This window comes from Carassius auratus, chromosome 13 (genome assembly GCF_003368295.1).
Source record: "Carassius auratus strain Wakin chromosome 13, ASM336829v1, whole genome shotgun sequence".
Taxonomy (NCBI): Eukaryota; Metazoa; Chordata; class Actinopteri; order Cypriniformes; family Cyprinidae; genus Carassius; species Carassius auratus.
Genome location: NC_039255.1, coordinates 6,953,656 through 6,974,852, shown reverse-complemented (window position 1 = coordinate 6,974,852; position 21,197 = coordinate 6,953,656). Strand labels below are relative to the sequence as shown.

Genomic DNA, 21,197 nt, shown 5'->3' with positions numbered 1-21,197 from the left:
GATTTAAATTTTCTAAGACACTTTTTGTTGGTAAAAGTCATATGCGAGTAGGCGTCAACTATCATGAATATCATTGTGATTTACACCTGAGAAGACAAAGGCCTGCATAATGAGCTGCATAATGAGCCTCCCATTCAACTGTGCCACTGAGGGAGGACTTACAAGAAAGAATGTGAGAACAAAATAAAAGTATATAATTTTATGTTTGTAGTTTATTAAGAATATATTTAATTATCCCACAACATAATTTAATATCCACTTGGGGGAGCAGTTAAACAGTTTATTAGGATAAATCAAAGCTGACTTTCATTTTTTTTTGGCATCCTTTCTCTAGTCACACAATCCTTCAGAAATCCTTTTAACAATCTTATTTTCTACCAAATAAACCCCATTTATTATCATCATTATTATTATTATTATTATTATTAATGTTGAAAAGAGCTGATAATATTTTTCAGTTTTTTTTAGGGGGAATAAATCGAAAGAACTGCATTGTTTTTACATTTGTTAGAGTTATCTCTATTTGTCACATTTATATTATTTACATCAAGCTTTTGAATGGTATAGTATTGTATATTGTTATTGAAACTCCATAATGTTTCACTTGATTATACATTTAGTCAGGAATTATAGTTTGGAAAAAGTATTTGGAAAAAGTCTAACTAGTAAAATGTTTACACGTTATGTGAAAACTAGTACAAATAAATAAAAAGAGACTTACTCATGTTTATGATCTCTGCTGAATAAAGTGCTTCATTCTTTTTTCTGAGGAAATCCATTTCCCAAATCCTCAACCACATCACATCTTTTTGGGGTGAATTATGTCTTAGTCCTCTCATCGCGAAGCAAACAGTAAAATAAAATAAAAACTTGAAGAACAGTCTGGCTGTCTTTTCTTCTGTGTGGGCGTATTCAAGCCGCGCGCTTCAGTTTGAATCTGAATAGCGCGTTAAGCGCGGGGGCGTGGTCACATTAAATATAATGAGCGAGATATGAAAAACAGACATCGCGTTGTTTTCATATGGATTACTTTATCTCAGAATATTTGTTTTCGGCAGCACTTGTTTAGTTTAAAAGTAGACATTCCAGGCTTTCTATAGATATCTCTCTCATGTCTCTTCGTTGAGTATTCACGGAGTTACAGTTCATTTTAATGAAATGTTTGTACATGACGATCAGCGGAGACAAAGACTGTAGACAGCGCACCTTGTTTGTTATCTTTATTTTATAAGTGCACAAAGGTTTTTTGTTATTATGTCTGTATCCAAAAAAAACTAGACCCTTTACAGATTCGATTGATGTATTGCTCTTATCTGTACGATTAAAACTGAGAGTGTAATTTAAGTTCTTTTCGGGGTTATCAGGTGAAAATGACTCAAAACGCATATATGCGTTAATCGACTCGAAAGGGTTAACAGATATTTATTTCATAGTCTATTTTAGTTAACCCATAATGTAATCCATACTATTACAATTCAATTCAAATTGTGAAAAAACAAAACAAAACAGGATGACCAGCACTCTTTTAGTAACCGTAATGAATTATAAAACACTTTGACACTTGGCAGTTAGAATGAGTGAAAGAGTGAATAATGGCTTCTTAAAATATCAACATCACAACTGACTTTCACTAGGTAAAAAAAAAAAAAGCCACATACAATCTTGTGGACAATTTTGAAATGTGTTTCTATGGGACGCCTTAACCATTCAGCAAAAAAATGCAACTGGACAATAGACTTTCCTGCCAGAAAAAATCTAGCTATAATCTATAAAACATAATCAGATATAATTTATATCTCCACTGAGTTCATTTACCAATCATAATTAAATCATTTCAGTAGTTTAACAATATTTACACACACAAAAACAACACTCAATAAATTAAACAAAACAATTCCATCTGCACACACCCTGATGCCTCTCTGTCTCTCCTCCATGGCTTTGACCAAGAAATGGCAGCTAAGAGAGCTACAATTAAAATATATTCATCATTGCAAGTCATTTTAGTTTGACAGCTAGAAATAAGACTGTGTGAACATTGATATTTAAGCAAGCCCCATCACTCAGACATACTGTATAAACAGGGCTTCAAGTAAAGAAATATAGGCTCACTCAAAGCCTATGAGTGAGCTATAGATTCAGTTATGTTCATATTTAAAAAATAAATACATTTGTGTGGAGTATTTCAACGTTTCAGTGGATGTGCTGCTACATACTATACAGTTAGGAAACTAGTGCACCTTTGATGAGGAACCCTTGTCATTCTGTTGTTCCTGAAGATAAGGTTCAAACCTCTGTAACAGACTTCAGATCCAGAAACAAGATTTGATTGTTGCAGGAAAATCTTTAGAAATCTCAAACCCAAGGGCTTTCAGTCAGATCAAACAGCTACAGGATCGGCTACAGGAGAGTTAACCAGGAGGCTTGGACTACATCCCATTTCCTCTACTGATTCAGCTGTAGCCGTGTGTTAGTGAAGGGTACGTGTGTTCCTTTTCATGTGGGTGGAGGTCCGTTGATATAGAGGAGCATGGGGTAAAAGGATCGGGCAAAGTTGTTGGAGAGAGTGCAGCTGTAGTCATCTTCTGAGAGAGGCACCAGACACGCCACAACCAGCAGCAGCAGGAAGAGGATGTGGAGGGGGAAAGCTGCTCGTAGGACACGATATAGGAACAGTCTCGCTGGGGACGAATTAGACTTGCCAGCCCTGGAGTAAAGACAGAAAGTGTAGATTTTTTACACTACTGCTCAAGAGTTTGGATTTTGTCTTTTTTTTTTTTAAATAAACATTTTTTCAACAGGGATGCGTCTGATCAAAAGTGATAGTTAAGGCTTTTGTATTGTTACAACTTTTTATTCATCAGCGAAGCCTGAAGTGGTTTGCACACAAAAACATTAAGCAAAATAACTGTTTAAGCATTAGAACATATATACATATAGATCAACGTGTACCTGACACTCCCCTGGGTAACAGCGTGAACTCCTGCGGCTTCCTAGAGAGAAGAAAAATAAGGTAACACTTTAGTATAGGGTCCAATTCTCACTAATAACTAGTTGCTTATTAGCATGCCTATTATTAACATATTGGCTGTTTATTAATGCTTATACAGTACGTATAATGCATGGCATCCATAATCCTACCCAATACCCTAAACTTAACAACTACCTTATAAACTATTAATAAGCAGCAAATTAGAAGTTAATTGAGGCAGAAATCATGGTTAATGGTTAGTTAATTGTGAGAATTGGACCTTAAAATAAAGTGTGACCAAAAATAACTCTGTTATTTTTTTTAAATGTTTTTTAAAAATGTTTTTTACCATCTTGTAACCATGATAAAAACAGACCAGTAAACTCATTTACTGTCACTTTCAAAACCAAACTCCCCAAGAGCATTGTTAGAAGACAAAATTACAATGACCTACGGCTGCATTCAATTTACAATAAAACTGTCCTATATCAATAATAAGAAAATTACAATTACAGTAGTAAACGTAGACTGTAAATAGCAGCAGTTTATTTCACCAGAAACTAAGTCAGATCCTTGTCATTTCCAGTCTGAACAGGGTGTTAATGGAGAGAGTGCTTCTGTACCTGGTGTTGTGTTGGTGCTGTCCTGCCCACATTCGGACCTGAAGAGTCCTGTGACAGAGCACAACCGAAGGTGAAACCAGCCTGCCCTGCAGAGAAAGTTTTCGCTTGTGTATGTGAGACTGAATCAAACTTACCAATCTGCTTTGCAGTGTGTCCAGGTCGTGAGCGATTTGTCTGATCAGCAGTCGTAACTTGTTGCTGATGACGTGAACCTTCTCTTTGGCCTCCAGGGTGTCTTCTCCGTGGTCCTGTAACAGGATCTGTGAGGAGATCTCCTGCAGGCAGAACACCTCTCTCTCACGAGATTGTAAGTCCTGCTGAACAGCCTATTATGCACAAAAAAACTACTTTAACTTAACAGTTAAAAAAATACATAAATTTAACCCATATAATAAAGTTATGAATTTAGAAATTTTGTCCCACATTTAATAATTTATTGATCAAATATCATTATTTTTGTGGGGACATGTTTAGATGTGGTTGACACACTGTTATACCTTAAGTGAGTGTTGATGCTCTTGCAGGATGTTGAGGTCTGTGTTTCGGTCATGGATGTTGACCATGTAGCGCTGGCTCTCTGCTTTGGCTAACCACAGCAGCAGAGAGTGAAGAGTCTCATGAAACTCCTGTGAAGAATGAAAACGGAATACACAGATGAGTCTCTGTTCATTAAATGGTGCTTGTGTGTTTGGTTTAGGCTACACTATATCAGGACCTTTACAAAATCCCTACAGGAAGTTACTGGCTTCAAGAACAACATGAACCCAGCATTTAAAAAAAAAAGTAACAAGTGCAAAGGTGTGAGTGCCCTGACATGTGCTTACTAAACACATGTTGTGTTGCAGTTGCACAACGAAACAAAACAACACTCATGGTATTTTGCTGTTATCTGAACTCTGTTTTCATTGTCACTTTTCATGCATGTTTTTCCTCACCTGACACTCCATGAGTGCTTGATGCAGTCGGTGTTCCCAGCTGTCCAGGGCCACACAGGCCTGAGCCCATTTCTGATTGGCTGACTGCAGATTCTCACGCAGTTCTCGTAGTTCAGTGCTGTCGCCGTGCTGGAAGCCCCGCCCACTGAGATTAACACCAATCATCACTGATTTGTAGCCGTTAAAAGTCCTCTGCGTGTCCTTATGAAAGAACAAAATGGCACAATTAATCTATACAGTATATGCATAAATAATATACTGTAAAATGTGTTAATGTTTTTGAAAGAAGTCTCTTAAACTCAGCAAAGCTGCATTTATTTGACTAATAATGCAGTAAAAATAATATTGTGAAAAAATATTACAATAAAAAAATTATTTTAATATATTTTATAATGTAATTATTCCTATGATGGCAAAACTGAATGCTCAGCATCATTACTGTTACATGAGCCTTCAGAAATCTAATGCTAATTTGCTGCTCAAGAATCATGTTGAAAACAGTTGTGCTGCTTAATATTTTCTGTGGAAACAACAATACATTTTTTTCAGGATTCTTGTCCAAGAATAAAAGTGTATATATTACATACATGCACTCTCTCAAGTGGCTTACTGTTTTATTACTTATTCGTTTCTGTTTGTCTGATTCTATCACTCTCTAAATCTCTCTCTCAGTACCTTTAGTTTGTGGATACTGCTCTCCATGTCTCTGATGGTGATTTTTGGCTGTACAGTTTGAAGTTTGTCTAGCTCAGGCATCACAGCGTTCAGCCATGCCATGACATCAGAGAGGTCAGAGTTGAGTTTGTGCCACTGCTGAAGATCCTGCGGCACGCTGCACGACTGTACTTCCAGGAGCTCCCATCGCTCAATCACACCTGAGGCCACAGATCCGAAGGGCAAAGGTCAGATGTCACTGAAACTCAACTGATGAATGAATATGTCTGTAAAAGTCTGTGTACATAATATAGCAGTACCCGTCTTTTCTGCGACGGAGAGGACCGTCAAACCCTGATCATCCAGTTGTTCTTCCTCGCTCAGAATCAGTTTCACTCGCTTTATACTGTCTATACTGCCAGCACACTCAAACATGAGTTTATCCTGAAGGATGAGAGAGAGGAAATGGTACACAAAATGTATTTATATGTGTGTGCCAAGGTTAAAGTGTGTTTAGTGAGTGTGATGCATGTGTGAGGACTCACATAGGCCTGTGGGTGATACTGAGCACTGTTGTCAAAGGGTGAGGATGTGAGACTGCTTATAATCTCTCTGTTCGCTCGCTGCCTGTCTGGGGCATCAGGAGAGTGCCATGTCTCCACCACTGACCTTCCTCCTATGCGAGAGACAGAGCAAGATGTTTTAACTCCTAATACCAATCAAAACAAGCATGCAAAAAGTCATCACAGCATGCTACAGAAACAAAAATAGAATAAAGATGCATATGGTGGCAAAACTGACATGCATTATGAAAAACATCTGTACTGCAACACATGCAGAGGAAGGTTTTTGGCAAACATAAAAACAAGCATCATGGGATTTCAAGAACATGGGCAGCTGCTAGAGAGACAAAGTTGTTATCCAGCCAGGCAGTGAGCACAAAGCAAAAACTGTCTATTATATTTCCAGATTAAGGAAGGAAACGTCACATATGCTTAAGCACCCATGTAATGTGCAGTGAGAGCACTGACAGCATGCAGCAGGCTGATGCCTACCGGACACAGCCTTCAGAGCTTTAGATGTAGCTTTAAAAAATAACTGAGAGCTCTCAGTGACTTCTACATCTGCAACAGAAGAGCAGCAGACAGACAGAGATCTAGAGACACTATAACAGACAGATAACAGACATCTAGACTAATGAAGAGTCAAATATCAGACAGAGAGATCTAGATAAACTAGAGTGTCAAATAGATAGATGTCAATATACAGTATAAAAAGCGGCAGACAACAGTAAGATATATGGATCATTGTATAATTAGTGGTACATTTCACAGCAACAAGATCTTCATTTATTATTAAAATCAAGTTATATCTATTATTGTTACTTAATGGACCTGAGCTAACATGGACTAATAATGAACTGCTGTATTTGTATTAACTAATGTCAACAAAGATTAATAAATACTGTAACAAATATATTGCTCATTGTTAGTTAATGCATTAAATAGAGTAAACAAATGGAACCTTATTATAAAGTACTACCCAATATGCTTTATTAACAAAACGACTATTGGTTTCTTTATATATTTCTTTATATATAACTAGTTGGGAAGCTTAATTATTATTACACCATTTTAATAAAACAATGTAAAAAACTGCAAATTAAACAAAAGTTGTAAATAAATATTATTAGTTATACAGAAAATTAGTTATACAGTTTTTCTATACTTCAAAATGCCATAGTTAATCCAATGTGTTATTTGCAATTTCTTTGTAATTGTTTGTTAAATTTACTAGCAAGTCGATGGAGGCAAAAGCTAACAAAACCTAAGTAGAAAAATATTTTCTTAATTCAAAGAAAATGAAATCCAAAATTTAAAAAACTTTTTTTTTTTTTGCTGAATAATTTAGATTTGAGAAAGATATTTAATATAGATACATTGTACCTTATTTTTTCATTCATTATTTTGAACTCAAAGCCCAATCGCACAATAACAGACATTGCAAAAAACATAATTTAAGGGACATTGAGGCAATTTTAAGCAATAAAATATTTACATTTTCTTAAAAATATGTGAAAAAAAAAATTATTAAAGGACATGAAATGCACCCTAAATTGTAGAATGACTCATATAATAGATAGATAGATCTAGATACACTATTACAGATTAGTAGTGCATCTATAAAGACTAATAGATCTACATTTACCTAAAAGTGCAGCAGATGACAGATAAAGAGCTCTAGAGCTCTAGATATACTTTAATAGAGCAGTAGAGACCAGTCTGTGAAGAGATACCTGATAGGGCACTGTAGAACATCAACTCCTCATCATCCTCTGGAGATGAAGATCCTCCCACATCGACTGTGTGGTCCCACTCCAGTGGGATTGAATCCACACTGACAGGCGTCTCACGCCCGGAGCGCTCCAGAGCAGGGTGTAACAGCTGAGATACGGCCTGACGTACTGTCAGAGGAACATCAGAGCTCAGAGCAGCCTCCTCTTCCTCCTCTCTTTCTCTCTCCCACACCCCACTGAAATCAGCCGAGTCCTCTGGATCTGTGTCTCTGTCTGAGAACTCTCGGTCCTCCTCAAGCACCTATGAAAAGAAAAGAGTGGGAAGGGTAAAAGTTAGTAATCAATCAAGAGTGTATTGTTCAGAGTTTGTGAGATGAGTATTTTCAAACTGACCGGGCGTCTGCTGATAAGACGGTGGTGGAATCGGGCGACTCTGCCAAACACTTCCTGGCAGTAAGAGTGCAGCTCCTCTAGTTCATCTTCGATGAGTACAGCGTCCAGTGGAGCACTCTTCTGGATCAGGTTCTCTCCAAATACGATCAGAGCATCAATCTTATTGGTGTTTAGAGTGATCTCCTGCTGAAATGCCTGCAGGAATCAAATAATAAATTATTTTTCACTGTGTGACCAGACTCATTTAACGGTCTAACCCTTTAATAGTAATAACAGAATTTTTTTTAACATAAAATCAGTGTACTGACGTTTAGTTGACGCATCTTTTCATGGATATCACTTTCTGAAAAATGCTCCACATTGGTGAGCTGAAGGTCCATTTCAGTCAGCCAGACCAGAATCCCCTCCCTTGTTCCTTCAAAGTCTTCACGCTGGGATGTGAAGTGCTGCACAGAGGAAAAGCATTTACAGTTCTGTTACATTTCAGAAAATTGAGTTTTGCCCCTAAAAAGTATACTTTGTTATCATGGAAACGAAGAACTGAAGGTCAGATATGCAATTAATTTGAAAATTTTCACAGGTTTTTAGGTTTACTAGGTACCATTTCCAAACCAGTCAGTATTTGAAAAATTTATACAGTATTTGAAAAATTTATATATATATATATATATATATATATATATATATATATATATATATATATATATATGTACATTTTTCAAATACTGACTGGTTTGGAAATGGTACCTTTATATAATATATATATATTAAAAAGTACTGTTCAAAACTTTGATATATATATATATATATATATATATATATATATATATATATATTACTGACTTCTGAACAATATTATGAACCAAGTCTGACCTTTAACCTGCGGAGAACAGCGGCCACTCTCTTCTGTAGCGTATCCCAGCGTTGGTTTCCCTCATGCACCATCAGCTTTAGCTTACTGGCACCATCTGTCCGGTTCTCTCGTGCCAGACGTCGGTATTGTTTGTTCACCAGTTCCAGCTGTGTCTGGCGCTCATGAACCTGGCGCTGGAACGCCTGCGTGTGTGCAAGTTTAAAAAAAGTAGAGCATTGTGTTAGCAGCGCAAAAGGTTGTGGGTTCGATTCCCAGGGAACACACATGGTAAAAAAAAATGTATAGCCTGAATGCAGCTTTGGATAAAAGTGTCTTCCAAATGTAAAAGTCACTCTGGCATCTGTGGTTCAATTAAGAATCATAAACACCTACAGAACATTTATATTGCATTAAAGGTTCTGTATAGTTGAAAAGTTTTATAGTTGAATATTAAAATGTTATTTTTGTTTCACTAAGAAAAAAAAAAGTTATTTTAAGAATGGTTCACTGAAAGGTTCTTCGAGGAACCAAAAATTGTTCTTTTATGCTATTACTGAGATAATGAAAGAGCTACTATTTGTGAAAAAATCCTTAAAAAGATCTAAACCTCAAACTTTTTGAGTTCCTCTTTAGCACAGGTGTAAGGTACATCTTTGGTGGCAGGGTTGACTGCTGTACATTCTGCCGTGCTCAGCCACTCTTCAAAGCGTGAATAGTCTTCCAGGATCTTGCACCACAGACGCCATGTCTCCTCAATCCTGCAGGGGACAGTATAGAATACATTGGTCAGAGAAAAAAAACTAATTAGTAACATTGATGCAGCCAAACATGCTGATTTGGGTGTTTGTATTGACCTCATTCTCCTCTCCATAGACATGGCACATATGTTCCTCCAGCGGCGGTCCAGGCTGAAAGTGGTCTGCTGAATGGAGTCGTCCTCTCCATCGCTGCTACAAGCGTCCCCATCATGCAGCAAAACATCACACAGCGTCAGAACAGATGCCACACCATCTGTGTGCTGTTCGATGTCTCTCTGCAAGTCCTAGTGGAGACCAACAAAATCACACTCTAAAGGACCATTCACAACAAGGACAATAACTATAAAGTTCTAATAATCGTTTTAATTCTATGAGAATGGGAAAGTTCACACCAAAATTATAACAATAACAATACAGAAGAGCAATATTGTTGGATGCAATTTCAAAATCCATCCTGCCTTAAAGAGTTTGAGCATTCTTGGTGCAAGTGGACCCAAGACTAACATATACCAAAAAACTCGTCTAAGAAAGATGACATCGCCAAGACATCAAAATAATACAACAAAGGAGGAATATACACTTAAACATGTAAACATTAATAGGCTTTAGTGGCCCTGTTTACCTATACTCTCTGCATAAAGTACTGGTGCTTAGATAAATCTTCTGCATAACACATTGTGCTTTTTGAAGGCATAAAATAAGTACTTGAAGCATGTTAGGTATAGTTACTGTGGTTTTGTTATTAAATGCACAGATTACCTGATGCTCTGCTAGTTTGCGCTGTATCTCATCACTGTGGCAGATGCTGTAGATGATGGGTTTGGCCAGCTCACCCTCGACGCCGGAAAGCCAGGTACGGAGATTAATCATGTTCTTATCCAGCTGCTGCACTGTCCCGAGTGTCTCCTTCAGCTTCCTCACCCTGAAATACAATCAGTCAGTCTGTCAATTTCTTTATTTTTTTGCTGGCATTCAATAGAACAGTGTAAGAGGAGACAGGAGGCAATAAGAGAGAGGAACAAGCTTGGCAAAGGACCATAAGGACTCAAACCCAAGTTGCACAAAGTCACATTTGGCTTTTATAACAAAAAAAAGAAAACTTTTTAAAACAGAATGATATCTTATTTTATTTTTACCTATTCTAGACCCAGTCTTAGAAATTTTCAGTCATTCATTCAAAAAAAAAAAAATTATTACATTACTTAAAAACTATCATATTCTAAACAAAGAGTGAAATAAACTATTTTAACAACCTTTGTATATCAAATAGTTTGTATCACTTCACAGTAGTTAAGAGTTTTGATTGGTTGGACATTTGCTTTCCTATAGAGTGCAAACTGTCTTTCAACTTTTTTAGTGTCCTTATTCCCATTTATTTTCCCATAGTGGAAAAAGTATTTGCTAAAGCAATTGCTGCAGTTAAAAATTATTTTTTTAGAAAAATAAGTTGGAAATTGTTGATATGAAACACGGTTTTACCAAAACATGGTCTGTCTTTAGAGGTTAATAGGTTATCGCTAAAAAACGATTTCCCTATGGAGACAATAAATGGGATTTTTATTTCAGGAACCTAGAAGATATGGATATAGAAATGAATTTTTGTTATAAGTTTTCTTCTGTGTGGAATAGGAGGAACAGTTCACATAAAAAGCAAACATTCCTTGACCTAGTGTCATTCCTATACAGCAAGCCTGCCAGCTGACGTTTACAAAGACAATACAGGACAAAAGGCTTTTTATTAGGTCTGAGTGTGCAATGACCCATGCCAGGTCCGTCTGTCACACTCTATTCAACCCATACAAGAACACTGAGTGCTAGGACTATCTGAGCATGTAGACAGCTTTTAATGTGACTAAGAGGATGGGGGCATTCCTTCATAGTCATGTGACATTTCCAATGGAGGTCTGACCAAAACAAATCAGAGTGCTGATGTGGAAGAAGTGACATCACACAACAACTCACCTGCAGGTGACAGCAATGCATTGAAGCACTCAAGGGTTTATGCTTACTGTGACAAACACAAGTGCTATTTGCACGATCACAAACAAAATGAAGAGAAAACACACTTTAATAAAATAGCAAATGCATGCAGTCACTCAAAATATTTTGGTGCACTGAAATAAGGCAATGTAACAAGATGTCCTCTGTGTCACATTAATATAAACATAAAAGTCTTAAAAGACGACAATATTTAGAAATATATACTTATAGCCTGTTTTTGATGCATATCTGTTTAGAATTGAGAACATGCACCATTTGCACATCACCAGCATGCATGTCCTCCCTAGAAACAAGTGTGTTTTCCATGCAAAGCAGAATCTGGTCAGTCCAGCATTGAAGCTAGTGTTAGCCACTATACACACACACACACTGACAACCCCCCCCCCCCACACACACACTCATTTACGCTTATATGAAAACCCTGTGTGTGTACGCGTGTGTGTGTGCAATTAGCAAACACTTACTCGCAGACTGGTGAGGCTCCATGGCTCTCTCGTGTTAGCATCAACATGTCTGTCTTAATGGCTGTGGCTGATCTCACACACGCTCTTCTCACAGAGCGTGAGCTGCTGTATACTCCCACCCTCCTGTCCCTCTGTCATACTCAACCCCTCCTCTTTCTCGCTCTCACTGAATGGCCATGAGATGCGTCATTTACAGTGGAGCTGGTGAGGATACTCCATTTTCCCATCACTTTCTTGAACTGCATTACAAATACAGCAAGTGGTTTTAAAAATGTAGGAATATTTATATACTGTCATATCACAGACTGTATCATAATTAGATGCTACAGCATTTTGGTGCGAGCAAGCATATTTTACAGATGGTTACAGGGATGTCGTGGAAAGTTTTATGTCTTTTATTATGATTCAAACTTCTCCAACATGCTTAATTTCAAGCAGTTCAGCTAAATGAGCTGAGAATTCTGGGCCACAGGGAACCACGTTGGTGGGCCTCACAGAAGCAGAGCTGCTTGTCAAATGCTTTCAGTCTTAAGAAGAGGGTAATTCACGAGTGTTGGGAAGATTCAGAGCACACTTCAGTACTCTGAAGGGTTCTATTAAATCGTCCCACTTCACGGTAAGTCAGTATTTGATATCCATTCATGATGATATTCATGGTGGATAAAGATTGTTAAAACGTGGAATATTATTTGTGAGGAGGAGACACACAAAACTCCACATACACAAAGAGGCAATGCTGTCACAGCCCAAAATAATCTTATGGCAAACTTGTTGCCATAGAAGCAATTCCAGCTATATGGGTCTAAACTTCCAAGTGGGAACTGAAAAAAAATAAAATAAATTGGCATTCAAGCGCTTTGGTCAACATCTCACAAAGGAGTGTAAAATTGTCCTTTAAACAGGGAGTAGAGAATTTTAATTAACTTTCCTGTGTGTGTGTGTTTGTGTTCTTGTTTTTGTGACATATCAGGACACAACTCTGTATAATGACATGGGTATGACACAGGTATTACAAGGAGAGGGTGATTTATGAGGACATAACCCATGTCCCCATGTCCCCATCAAAATGCTTATAAATCATACAGAATGAGTTTTTTTGAGAAAGTAAAAAAGCACAAAGTTTCCTGTTAGGGTTAGGGTTAGGGCTGGTGTAGGGCCATAGAATATACAGTTTGTACAGTATAAAACTATTACGCCTATGGTATGTCCCCACTTTTCACAAAAACAAACGTGTGTGTGTGGTGTATGTCTGTGTTTTTAGCAGGGGTATTTTCAGCATAACATCTGTCCCATGTTTGCCCTTTGTCCAGCAATAGAGAGCAGGGTTTTGTAAGACACCAAGAGTTCAATAATACAATGGCTGCCATCACTCAGCAAATAGCAGAAGAGCAGACTGACTAGCCTTGATGCTGATTGGCAGAGAGACACAATAAGTGTAGACAGAAGACTTATGGGATGGCGAGTGGACACAAAGGCCTGTGCCAGCAGACATCAGCTCCCACGTGTGCAGATGCTGTGAGGGTGAACTCTGCTGTTCTTTTAGCTGACAAAAGAGTCGGACGTGTCTATGTCAACCTCTATAATCCTGCTTAGAGACTTGTCTCAATCACACACTCCCATTTGCAAGTTGTGTGAGTGACACACACAAATATGTACACATAAACAGCCATTATAACATTTAGGGTTGGTAAGATTATTTTAAATGTCTTTGAAAGAAGTCACCTATGCTTACTCAAGGCTACATTTAAGAGTTACAGTAAAATATTATTACAAATAACTTTTTTCTATCTTAATATACTTTAAAATGCAATTTATTTCTGTGATGGCAAAGCTGAATTTTCAGCAGCCATTACTTGAGTCTTCAGTGTCAAACGACACGATTCTTCAGAATCTAGTATGTAGCTCAAGAAACATTTCTTATTAATTTCAATGTTGAATACGATTGTGCTGCTTCTTTGTGTGGAAACTGTGATATATTTCTTTCAAGATTCTTGGATGAAAAGAACAGTATTTATTTGATTTTGTAATATGATAAATCTCAGTGTCCCCAAACTTAGTAAATATGGGTACTGTATAGTATATATTAACATATCTCTTCAGATGAAGCAAATATAAATTACAAATAATCTCTAAACACTTGACAGTGACAATGAAAACAGAGCAACCAGCTGAGACAGGCTGAGGCATGCTGGAGTCATGCTTGTGAACTTTGACCTCAGACACAGTAAAAACAAATGACTTCAACAACATTATCGACACAGGCTCAAGCCATCACTAAAACACTTTCTTTATGCACACAAAGTGAATTTAAAGGAATAGTTGGATCATTATCCCTGACAGGGTCATCTTGTATCATCCTGAAGGTGTTTATAATTGGATAGCGAACAGCTGGCTGCATGCGTTTTGGTTAAACTCGTGCTCATGGAGTATCAGTGATTGATGCAAAGCAATACTGACAGGTGTAATGCTCCAGCTCAAGGTGACAGCCGACAAACAGACAGGTCTCGTGCCTGGTTACCTACTGATCCACAAAGCTACATTTAGTGTCTACAGGCACCTGCACAGCTAGTGTTAGCTCTAAAATCTTGACATTAGTGGCACAGAGCCAGAGCTAACATGCAAATCGCTTATAGACGCTCAAGAATCTGCTCAGCTGGGAACTATGATAGAAATCTGTAGCAAGACATAATTTGTCTGTACACCTGTTTGCAAAGCAGAACAAGCAAACATGCTATTAACACAATAAGGTGGACTGTTTTTGAGATACGGCTACCTACAGAATTTTAATTACTGTCAATGTGAATCTAGATTTTTGTCTTATAACCTCCGAAGAGGCTTGCTTAAGCAACACAATTACATTAAATGACATTCCACCAACTGTTGCAATGTTCCAGTTGTATTTTGAATTGTGAAATTTACAGTCATAAAAAAAGGCACTTTAATGGTTCCAAGAAGAACTTTTAAAGTCCATGGAACGTTCCACTGAACAAAAGGTTCTTTATAGTGGAAAAGGGTTCTTTAGATGATTGAAATATCCCTTCTGTTAAGAAAATAATGTTTCTTTTAAAAACTGTTCCCTAAATGTTCTTTGGGGAATTGAAAATGGTTCTTCCATGCAATTGCTGTGAAAAAGTGAAAATCTCTCTCTTGCAGTTTCTGACTCAGCGGATCTGATATTTACGATTCATTTGAATGTGACAAACTGCACTTCCTGTCTGTTAAATAAACATCTCAATGTGGCTGAGATGAATTGGATCAGTGTCAGATTAACATCACTGTGCCATGCATCTTACAAAGTACTTTGCAGTTCATATCCTGTGACCCAAATGCTTGTAAAATCCAGCAAAGTTCTCATTTAACTTATGCATCACCGTTTAGTATATTTGACCATGACCATGCTCATGGTTGCTCTAAGGTCTTACCTGTCCTCAATGTGATCAAACAGATGCTGCCAGCGGTCGTTGATGTCCTTGATCTTGTCATTGATTTCTGTCTCTTTGGTCTTGTTGCTAGCAGTGATGAGTTGTTCTCCCAGCTGTTTCAGATGGGTCTTATTCTCACTAAAGAGGTTGATCTCCTCCATACAGTCCTAAATAGAGTGAACATTTGAGTGTAAGAGCCAAGGAAAGTAACGTTTGTTGTTTGTAACATTAGGTGAAATATGGAAATTGTGTTAGCAACACAAAAGGTTGTGGGTTCAATTCCCAGGAAACACACATACTGGTAAAAAATTGTTTAGCCTGAATGCACTGTAATTTGCATTGGTTAAACGCGTCTGCTAAATTCATAAATGTACACAAATGTGGAATAAACATTTGTTTTGCTATCGTTTGTGAAGACCTCTGTCTCACCTTCTTGAGTTTCTCCACCATCTCCTCGATGCTCAGCTCAGCGCTGTGTGCCACCTTGTTTTCCGTCTGTGTCAGCCATTCACACAGCTCACGATTCTTCTCATTAAAAATGATCCAGGCATTCAGCCGGTCAGCAATCTCCTGCTTACGCAGAGACACCTACAGAGAGAGAGAGAAAATACATAAGAGATATGACAGCATGGCTGCAGCTCACACAGAGACAGGGAATCTGAGACCTGAAACCACTAAAGATGTGCAGGTCACCAAAATCAAAAGAAAAATACAATGTTTTTCGCATTCTGACAATAATAAAATAATTTTCTAAATAAAAAAATAATAAAAATATTTGAATATGAATTATGGAAGTCTTGTTGTACTGCCTTTATGCTGATTTAAAAAAGCTTAAAAAATTATCACAGCAATGGAAATCTAATGAAGTCTAACAAATCAATACTAAGAATACAGGGAATTATAAAAAAAACAAACTAAAAATTAAAATATGTGCATATTGTTGTAACAATTTCTGGGACAAATGTACTTAATTAAAATCATTAAAATAGTCCATTATTTTATTTTTTATTCAAAACAACGTCTTTCCATTTATGTATTTAAAGATCACTAGCCAAAACCTCTTTATGAACCTTGTTACTCAAAAGTTTTAAAAACCAAACTAACTCAAAAGCTGCCACATGTGGACATCACTGTTACTAGGCAACACTTCCACCCCCGACACACTCACACTCCGGTGTGTGACAGACACACACTGGGAGTGATTTCCAAAACAAAGAGCTAAAGACTCCTGCTTCTATTCACTTCTGTATGTCTTTTTCAGTGTCCTTCACTCTATACCATCTGCTCTCTCATTCCAGTGTCAACGACTCCCACCCACCCCAAAACTCCCACCAGACCCCCAAAACATAACCCCTGGATACTCCAGCCGACAGATACAGCACCATATTCATTAAAAACCGCAGCAAGACCTCATGCCAGTGATGCACAGGTACAGAAAGGAAATCAATACATGGTCACCAGAACAACATACATCAAAGAACTTCACAGGAACAATGACTCCAGCTAAATCAATGAGCGCTGAAGAAAAAACAAACAAACAAATCCTCACATCTGTTTCTCGGGTAGTGATGGTGTGCTAACATTGTATTTAAAATAGTTGGAATTCCTTTGAACATGTCGTCTGTGTAGGTTTACTTAGCAGAAGCTGGAGACAAAACGGTCTCCAAAAGTTAAATATAACAAAACATCCCTTTGTGGACATCCAGGATGTTTAATAAATCAATTAATGAAAAAAAGCATTAATATTAAATAATTTAGATAAATAGTTATATAATAAAAACAAATAAATAAATAAGTTCTCTTTAAAGCATAGAGTTTTAGTTTAGGTTAGGTTTTACTCAATAGTAATTATAATTAACTTAAAAAAAACAACTAAAATGTTGTGTCTTCATTTAGATATCTGTAGGTAAACACGTGTTTTTAAATCTTTATGTTTTAAAAAGCTGCTAAGTATATACACCTTAAACTACATTCAAATAATACGGATTCATTCATTATCTTTTGCTGTTTAATATTTATACTTCTCACAAAATACAGTTTATCAGTCAGCTCAATGAATTCGATCTGTCAATGTTTAGATACAAGATTCCTGTAAGCATAAAATACAAAAGTCTCTGGTATGTCTGCTAGTTAAAGATATTTGTGTCTTACTTTGAGGCAGAGCTCTTCCCACTGGCAGTGCAGATGGTCCACTTGCTCCTGCAGGAGGAGGACGTCATCGGTGAAGATGTACTGGGACACGTCCGTCTTCATGGTGCTGAGCTCCGAAAGACTGACGGCCCAGTCCTCTAAACAATCCTGAACCTCCTGCATAAAATAACACACCACAGTCACACACACTGACAGAAAACACTGCCAAACGTCCCAGCTCTGACTCACGCAGTCTCTCTCTTTCACCCTCTGGCCCAACGAGATTAAAGCCCACAGGACAAAGGGGGAGGGCAGGAGGGAGAGAGAGAGGGAGGAGGATCACAGCTGAATAAGCCTATAGCAGGGAGGAAAGGAAATCAAAAGTGTCATGCAACACAAACAAAAGCTGTTATGTGTGTAACTTTCACCATTAGCTTTACTAGACACCACAACCGTTTAAGTGTTTTTTTTTTATTACATTATTAAATTATGCCTTTATTGCTCTTTTATTGAAAAAATGCTTAGTGGGTAATTCCTTATGAAGTGGAGCAAATCTGTTCACCTCTTGGTGTTAAGTGTACCTTCACAAGGAGGCGTTCCTCTTCCATCTCCTCCTGCTGATCTGGGAGCGACTGCTTCAGTCTGGCTCGTACCTCCTCCAGGCACTGGGCCTGATCAGCTAGCCTGGTCTCCCATTTCTGCAAAATTATTTTAAAAACATATGAACAGAGGCTTCTTTAATGCTCTAACATGTTTTGGGGATGGACCTGACACAATTAAACATCAGTCAGGAAAATCTAAAATAATGCAGAGAAAACACACATGCATGCACAAACACACACTAGTGTGGGGTCATCACAACACACACACATCTACATGTTAATACAGTACACACACGTCACATATTCATTATAATACAAGTAAAACCATATTATAATAAGACACTACACAGAGGATAAATCCAGAGAATATGGCAAAATATTTCAGTGCGCTGGCATTCATTTTATAAGGTGTTACATGAGAAATGAAGACTTACAATGTACTGTAAGACAAATTCAAAAAGGCTGAGACTGACAGGGAGAGCTATAAATCCCTAGACAGGCTTTACTATAAACCCTTTAGCACATGTCAGGTGCATATACTCGTGAACACACACACAACAATGTATATGTTTTCTGTGTCTTCATATTATTACTAAACAAATGGCAAATTTATTTGATTAAACTAAAATCAAAGTCAACCATGAACGAGGAGGAGAGAAACAGACAAATAGACAGTGACAGACAAAGAAAGACAGCCACACAGACAGACAGAAAGACAGACAGACCTGCATGAAGACTTTTCAGGTCAGGAACACTGATATTAAAATGAATGTGCTTGTGGTTGTGTAGTAGTGTGTGTAAAGGTCTGATCTGGATTAGTCCAGCTGTTGAATCAGAGGGAATGTAGGTCAAACTCAGCTGGACTCATTCCTGCACAAAACCAACATAATACAATATCTTCTTATTCTTCACACACAAACACAATCCAACATTTAGTGTTGCCCTGTATCATTCTAGAGTGGTAATCTATAATGGGAGACATTATTCCCGTTGAAGTTATTTTCATACACGGACAGAGAGTTAATAATAGTTGTTCTATGGAACAACTATAAAAAGGTGTTCATAAGATTGACAAACCATAAACAGCTATTTCCTATCTAACCTGCTATTTCTTAACTAATCATAAAATCATATAAAATCATAAAAATTCCAAGGGCAAATTTCACTTAGCAGTAGCTGTTTTATTATATAAACTTTACCCTCATAAATGCTGATATGTACACTAGATAGGAATGATATCTGACATCTAGAACATACTTTCCTATTTGTTCATGATAACCGGATAAGGAAAAAAAATAAACAATTATAGGAATTTGCCCCTTACAATAATATAGTTCTAGATGGTAATATATATATATATATATATATATATATATATATATATATATATATATATATATATGTAGTATATATGATATTTCTTGTAAAAAGAAATTCTGGACATTTCTATGATTTTTAAACAATTCCTTACCCAGGTTTAGATTAGAAGTCAGAATTTTCTAATATTTCTAGGTTTCCATGATCATAGGAAAACTATTTTAGAAAAGAAAGTCACACATACACACTCAAATAGCTTTATTTGTTTCCCATGTGACCTAAAAAAATAACTGACATTACCATATAAGTCTACATTGTAAATGCAACAGAAGGTCTATAGAACTAAACAATAAAACACAAGAGTTAGCTCCTATTTTAAAACCAGTCAATCCATCTTACCTTTATGATGTCAGATGTGAGAGTCTTTCTCTTTCCCAGCATGCACTGGCCCTGCTCCCAGTCCTCCTTCAGGGCTGTCAGGTCTGTCTGCAGCTGAATCTGCGTCTGCGGGTCACTCACTGAGAACAACTGCCTGCCTACCTCCATCACAGACAGATACGCAGAGACTGACCTTTGAAACAACAGCTCTGTTCGCTTTACAGGGACAGCGAGAGAAAGAGAGAGAGGAGGGAGAGAATAAAGGGTTCAAACAAAAAAGAGAGGGAGAAATAGTGAAACAAACAAACAAAAAACAACAACAACACACTTTTGTCACTAACAACTGCAAGCAAATGTGTCAATATGATTAAATCTCATTATACAATATATTAAAATAGAAACATTTATTTTCAATTATAATAATATTTTACAGTATTTGCCTAAAGGTATTTTTAATCAAATAAATGCAGCCTTGGTGAGAATAAAAAACTCCAAACTTTTCAGCAGTAGAGTATGTACAGTAGAGTGTGACAGTGATATTTGAAAATAATCTTGTTACCTTCAGATCTTCCAGCAAGAGGCACAACTGTAGGATACTACAGTATGTGGGACCGGCAGATGACAAGACTGTGTGTGTGAGTGTGAGGAGTTTGTGGAGTGTCTGCATTGTGTGTGTATAAAGGTGCCAGTGCTGTATGAGCCCTTCCACTAGAGCGCGCCGTTGAGTCCCTCTCTGCACTGCTCCCTGCTAGTGCTCTCTCAGCTGAGCCAGTTTTAACAGGAACTCACTCCTGAGGGCACAGGCAAAGTGGTTAGTAAGACTAGAAATCTCATGTTGAATTATCAATATAAAACTTCCAGGTAGGCCTATCACTTAATATTTAAAAAAAGTAGGTCCTTTTTTTCCATGAAAAAGTGATAAAATACTATATTACATTACGGTTTAAAAGTTTGGGGTCAGTAAGATTTTTTTTAAATGTTTTTTAAGTCTCTTATACTCATTAGTGCTGCATTTATTAGATCAAAAATACAGAAAAAACTGTAATATTGTGAAATATTATTATAATTTTAAACAACTTTTTTCTGTTGTTAGTTATTCCTGTGATGGCAAAGCTGAATTTTCAGCATCATTACTCCAGTCTTCAGTGTCACATGATCCTTCAGAAATTCTTCTAATTTGTTGATTTGGTGCTCAAGAAACATTTCTTACTGTTATCAACATTGAAAACTGTTGAGCTGCTTCATGTATTTTTTTGGAAATCATGACACATCTTTTACAGGATTTCTTGATGAATAGAAAGCTCAAAAGAACCTTTATTTGAAAATACAAATTAAAACATAAAAACATGTCTTTACTTTAACTTTTGAGCAATTTAATGCATCCTTGCTGAATTAAAGTA

The 21,197-nt window shown here is 37.1% G+C and overlaps 1 protein-coding gene across 1 annotated transcript; it reads right to left on the bottom strand.

Annotated features, from left to right (window-relative positions):
* Positions 1–1,406: 1,406 nt before the first annotated feature.
* LOC113112464 (nesprin-2-like) lies at positions 1,407–19,982 on the bottom strand. The gene is made up of 22 exons (XM_026278057.1): positions 19,819–19,982; positions 18,082–18,198; positions 17,522–17,677; positions 15,800–15,958; positions 15,371–15,537; positions 10,243–10,405; positions 9,580–9,767; positions 9,333–9,483; positions 8,746–8,928; positions 8,181–8,318; positions 7,873–8,067; positions 7,480–7,780; positions 6,239–6,307; positions 5,729–5,859; positions 5,504–5,627; positions 5,205–5,404; positions 4,530–4,730; positions 4,092–4,220; positions 3,729–3,920; positions 3,595–3,642; positions 2,953–2,993; positions 1,407–2,707 (listed from the first exon to the last, which is right to left on the bottom strand). The coding sequence occupies exons 1-22, from the start codon at positions 19,963–19,965 to the stop codon at positions 2,497–2,499; spliced, it is 3,411 nt and encodes a 1,136-aa protein (XP_026133842.1). The 5' UTR covers positions 19,966–19,982; the 3' UTR covers positions 1,407–2,496.
* Between the last annotated feature and the right edge of the window lie 1,215 nt (positions 19,983–21,197).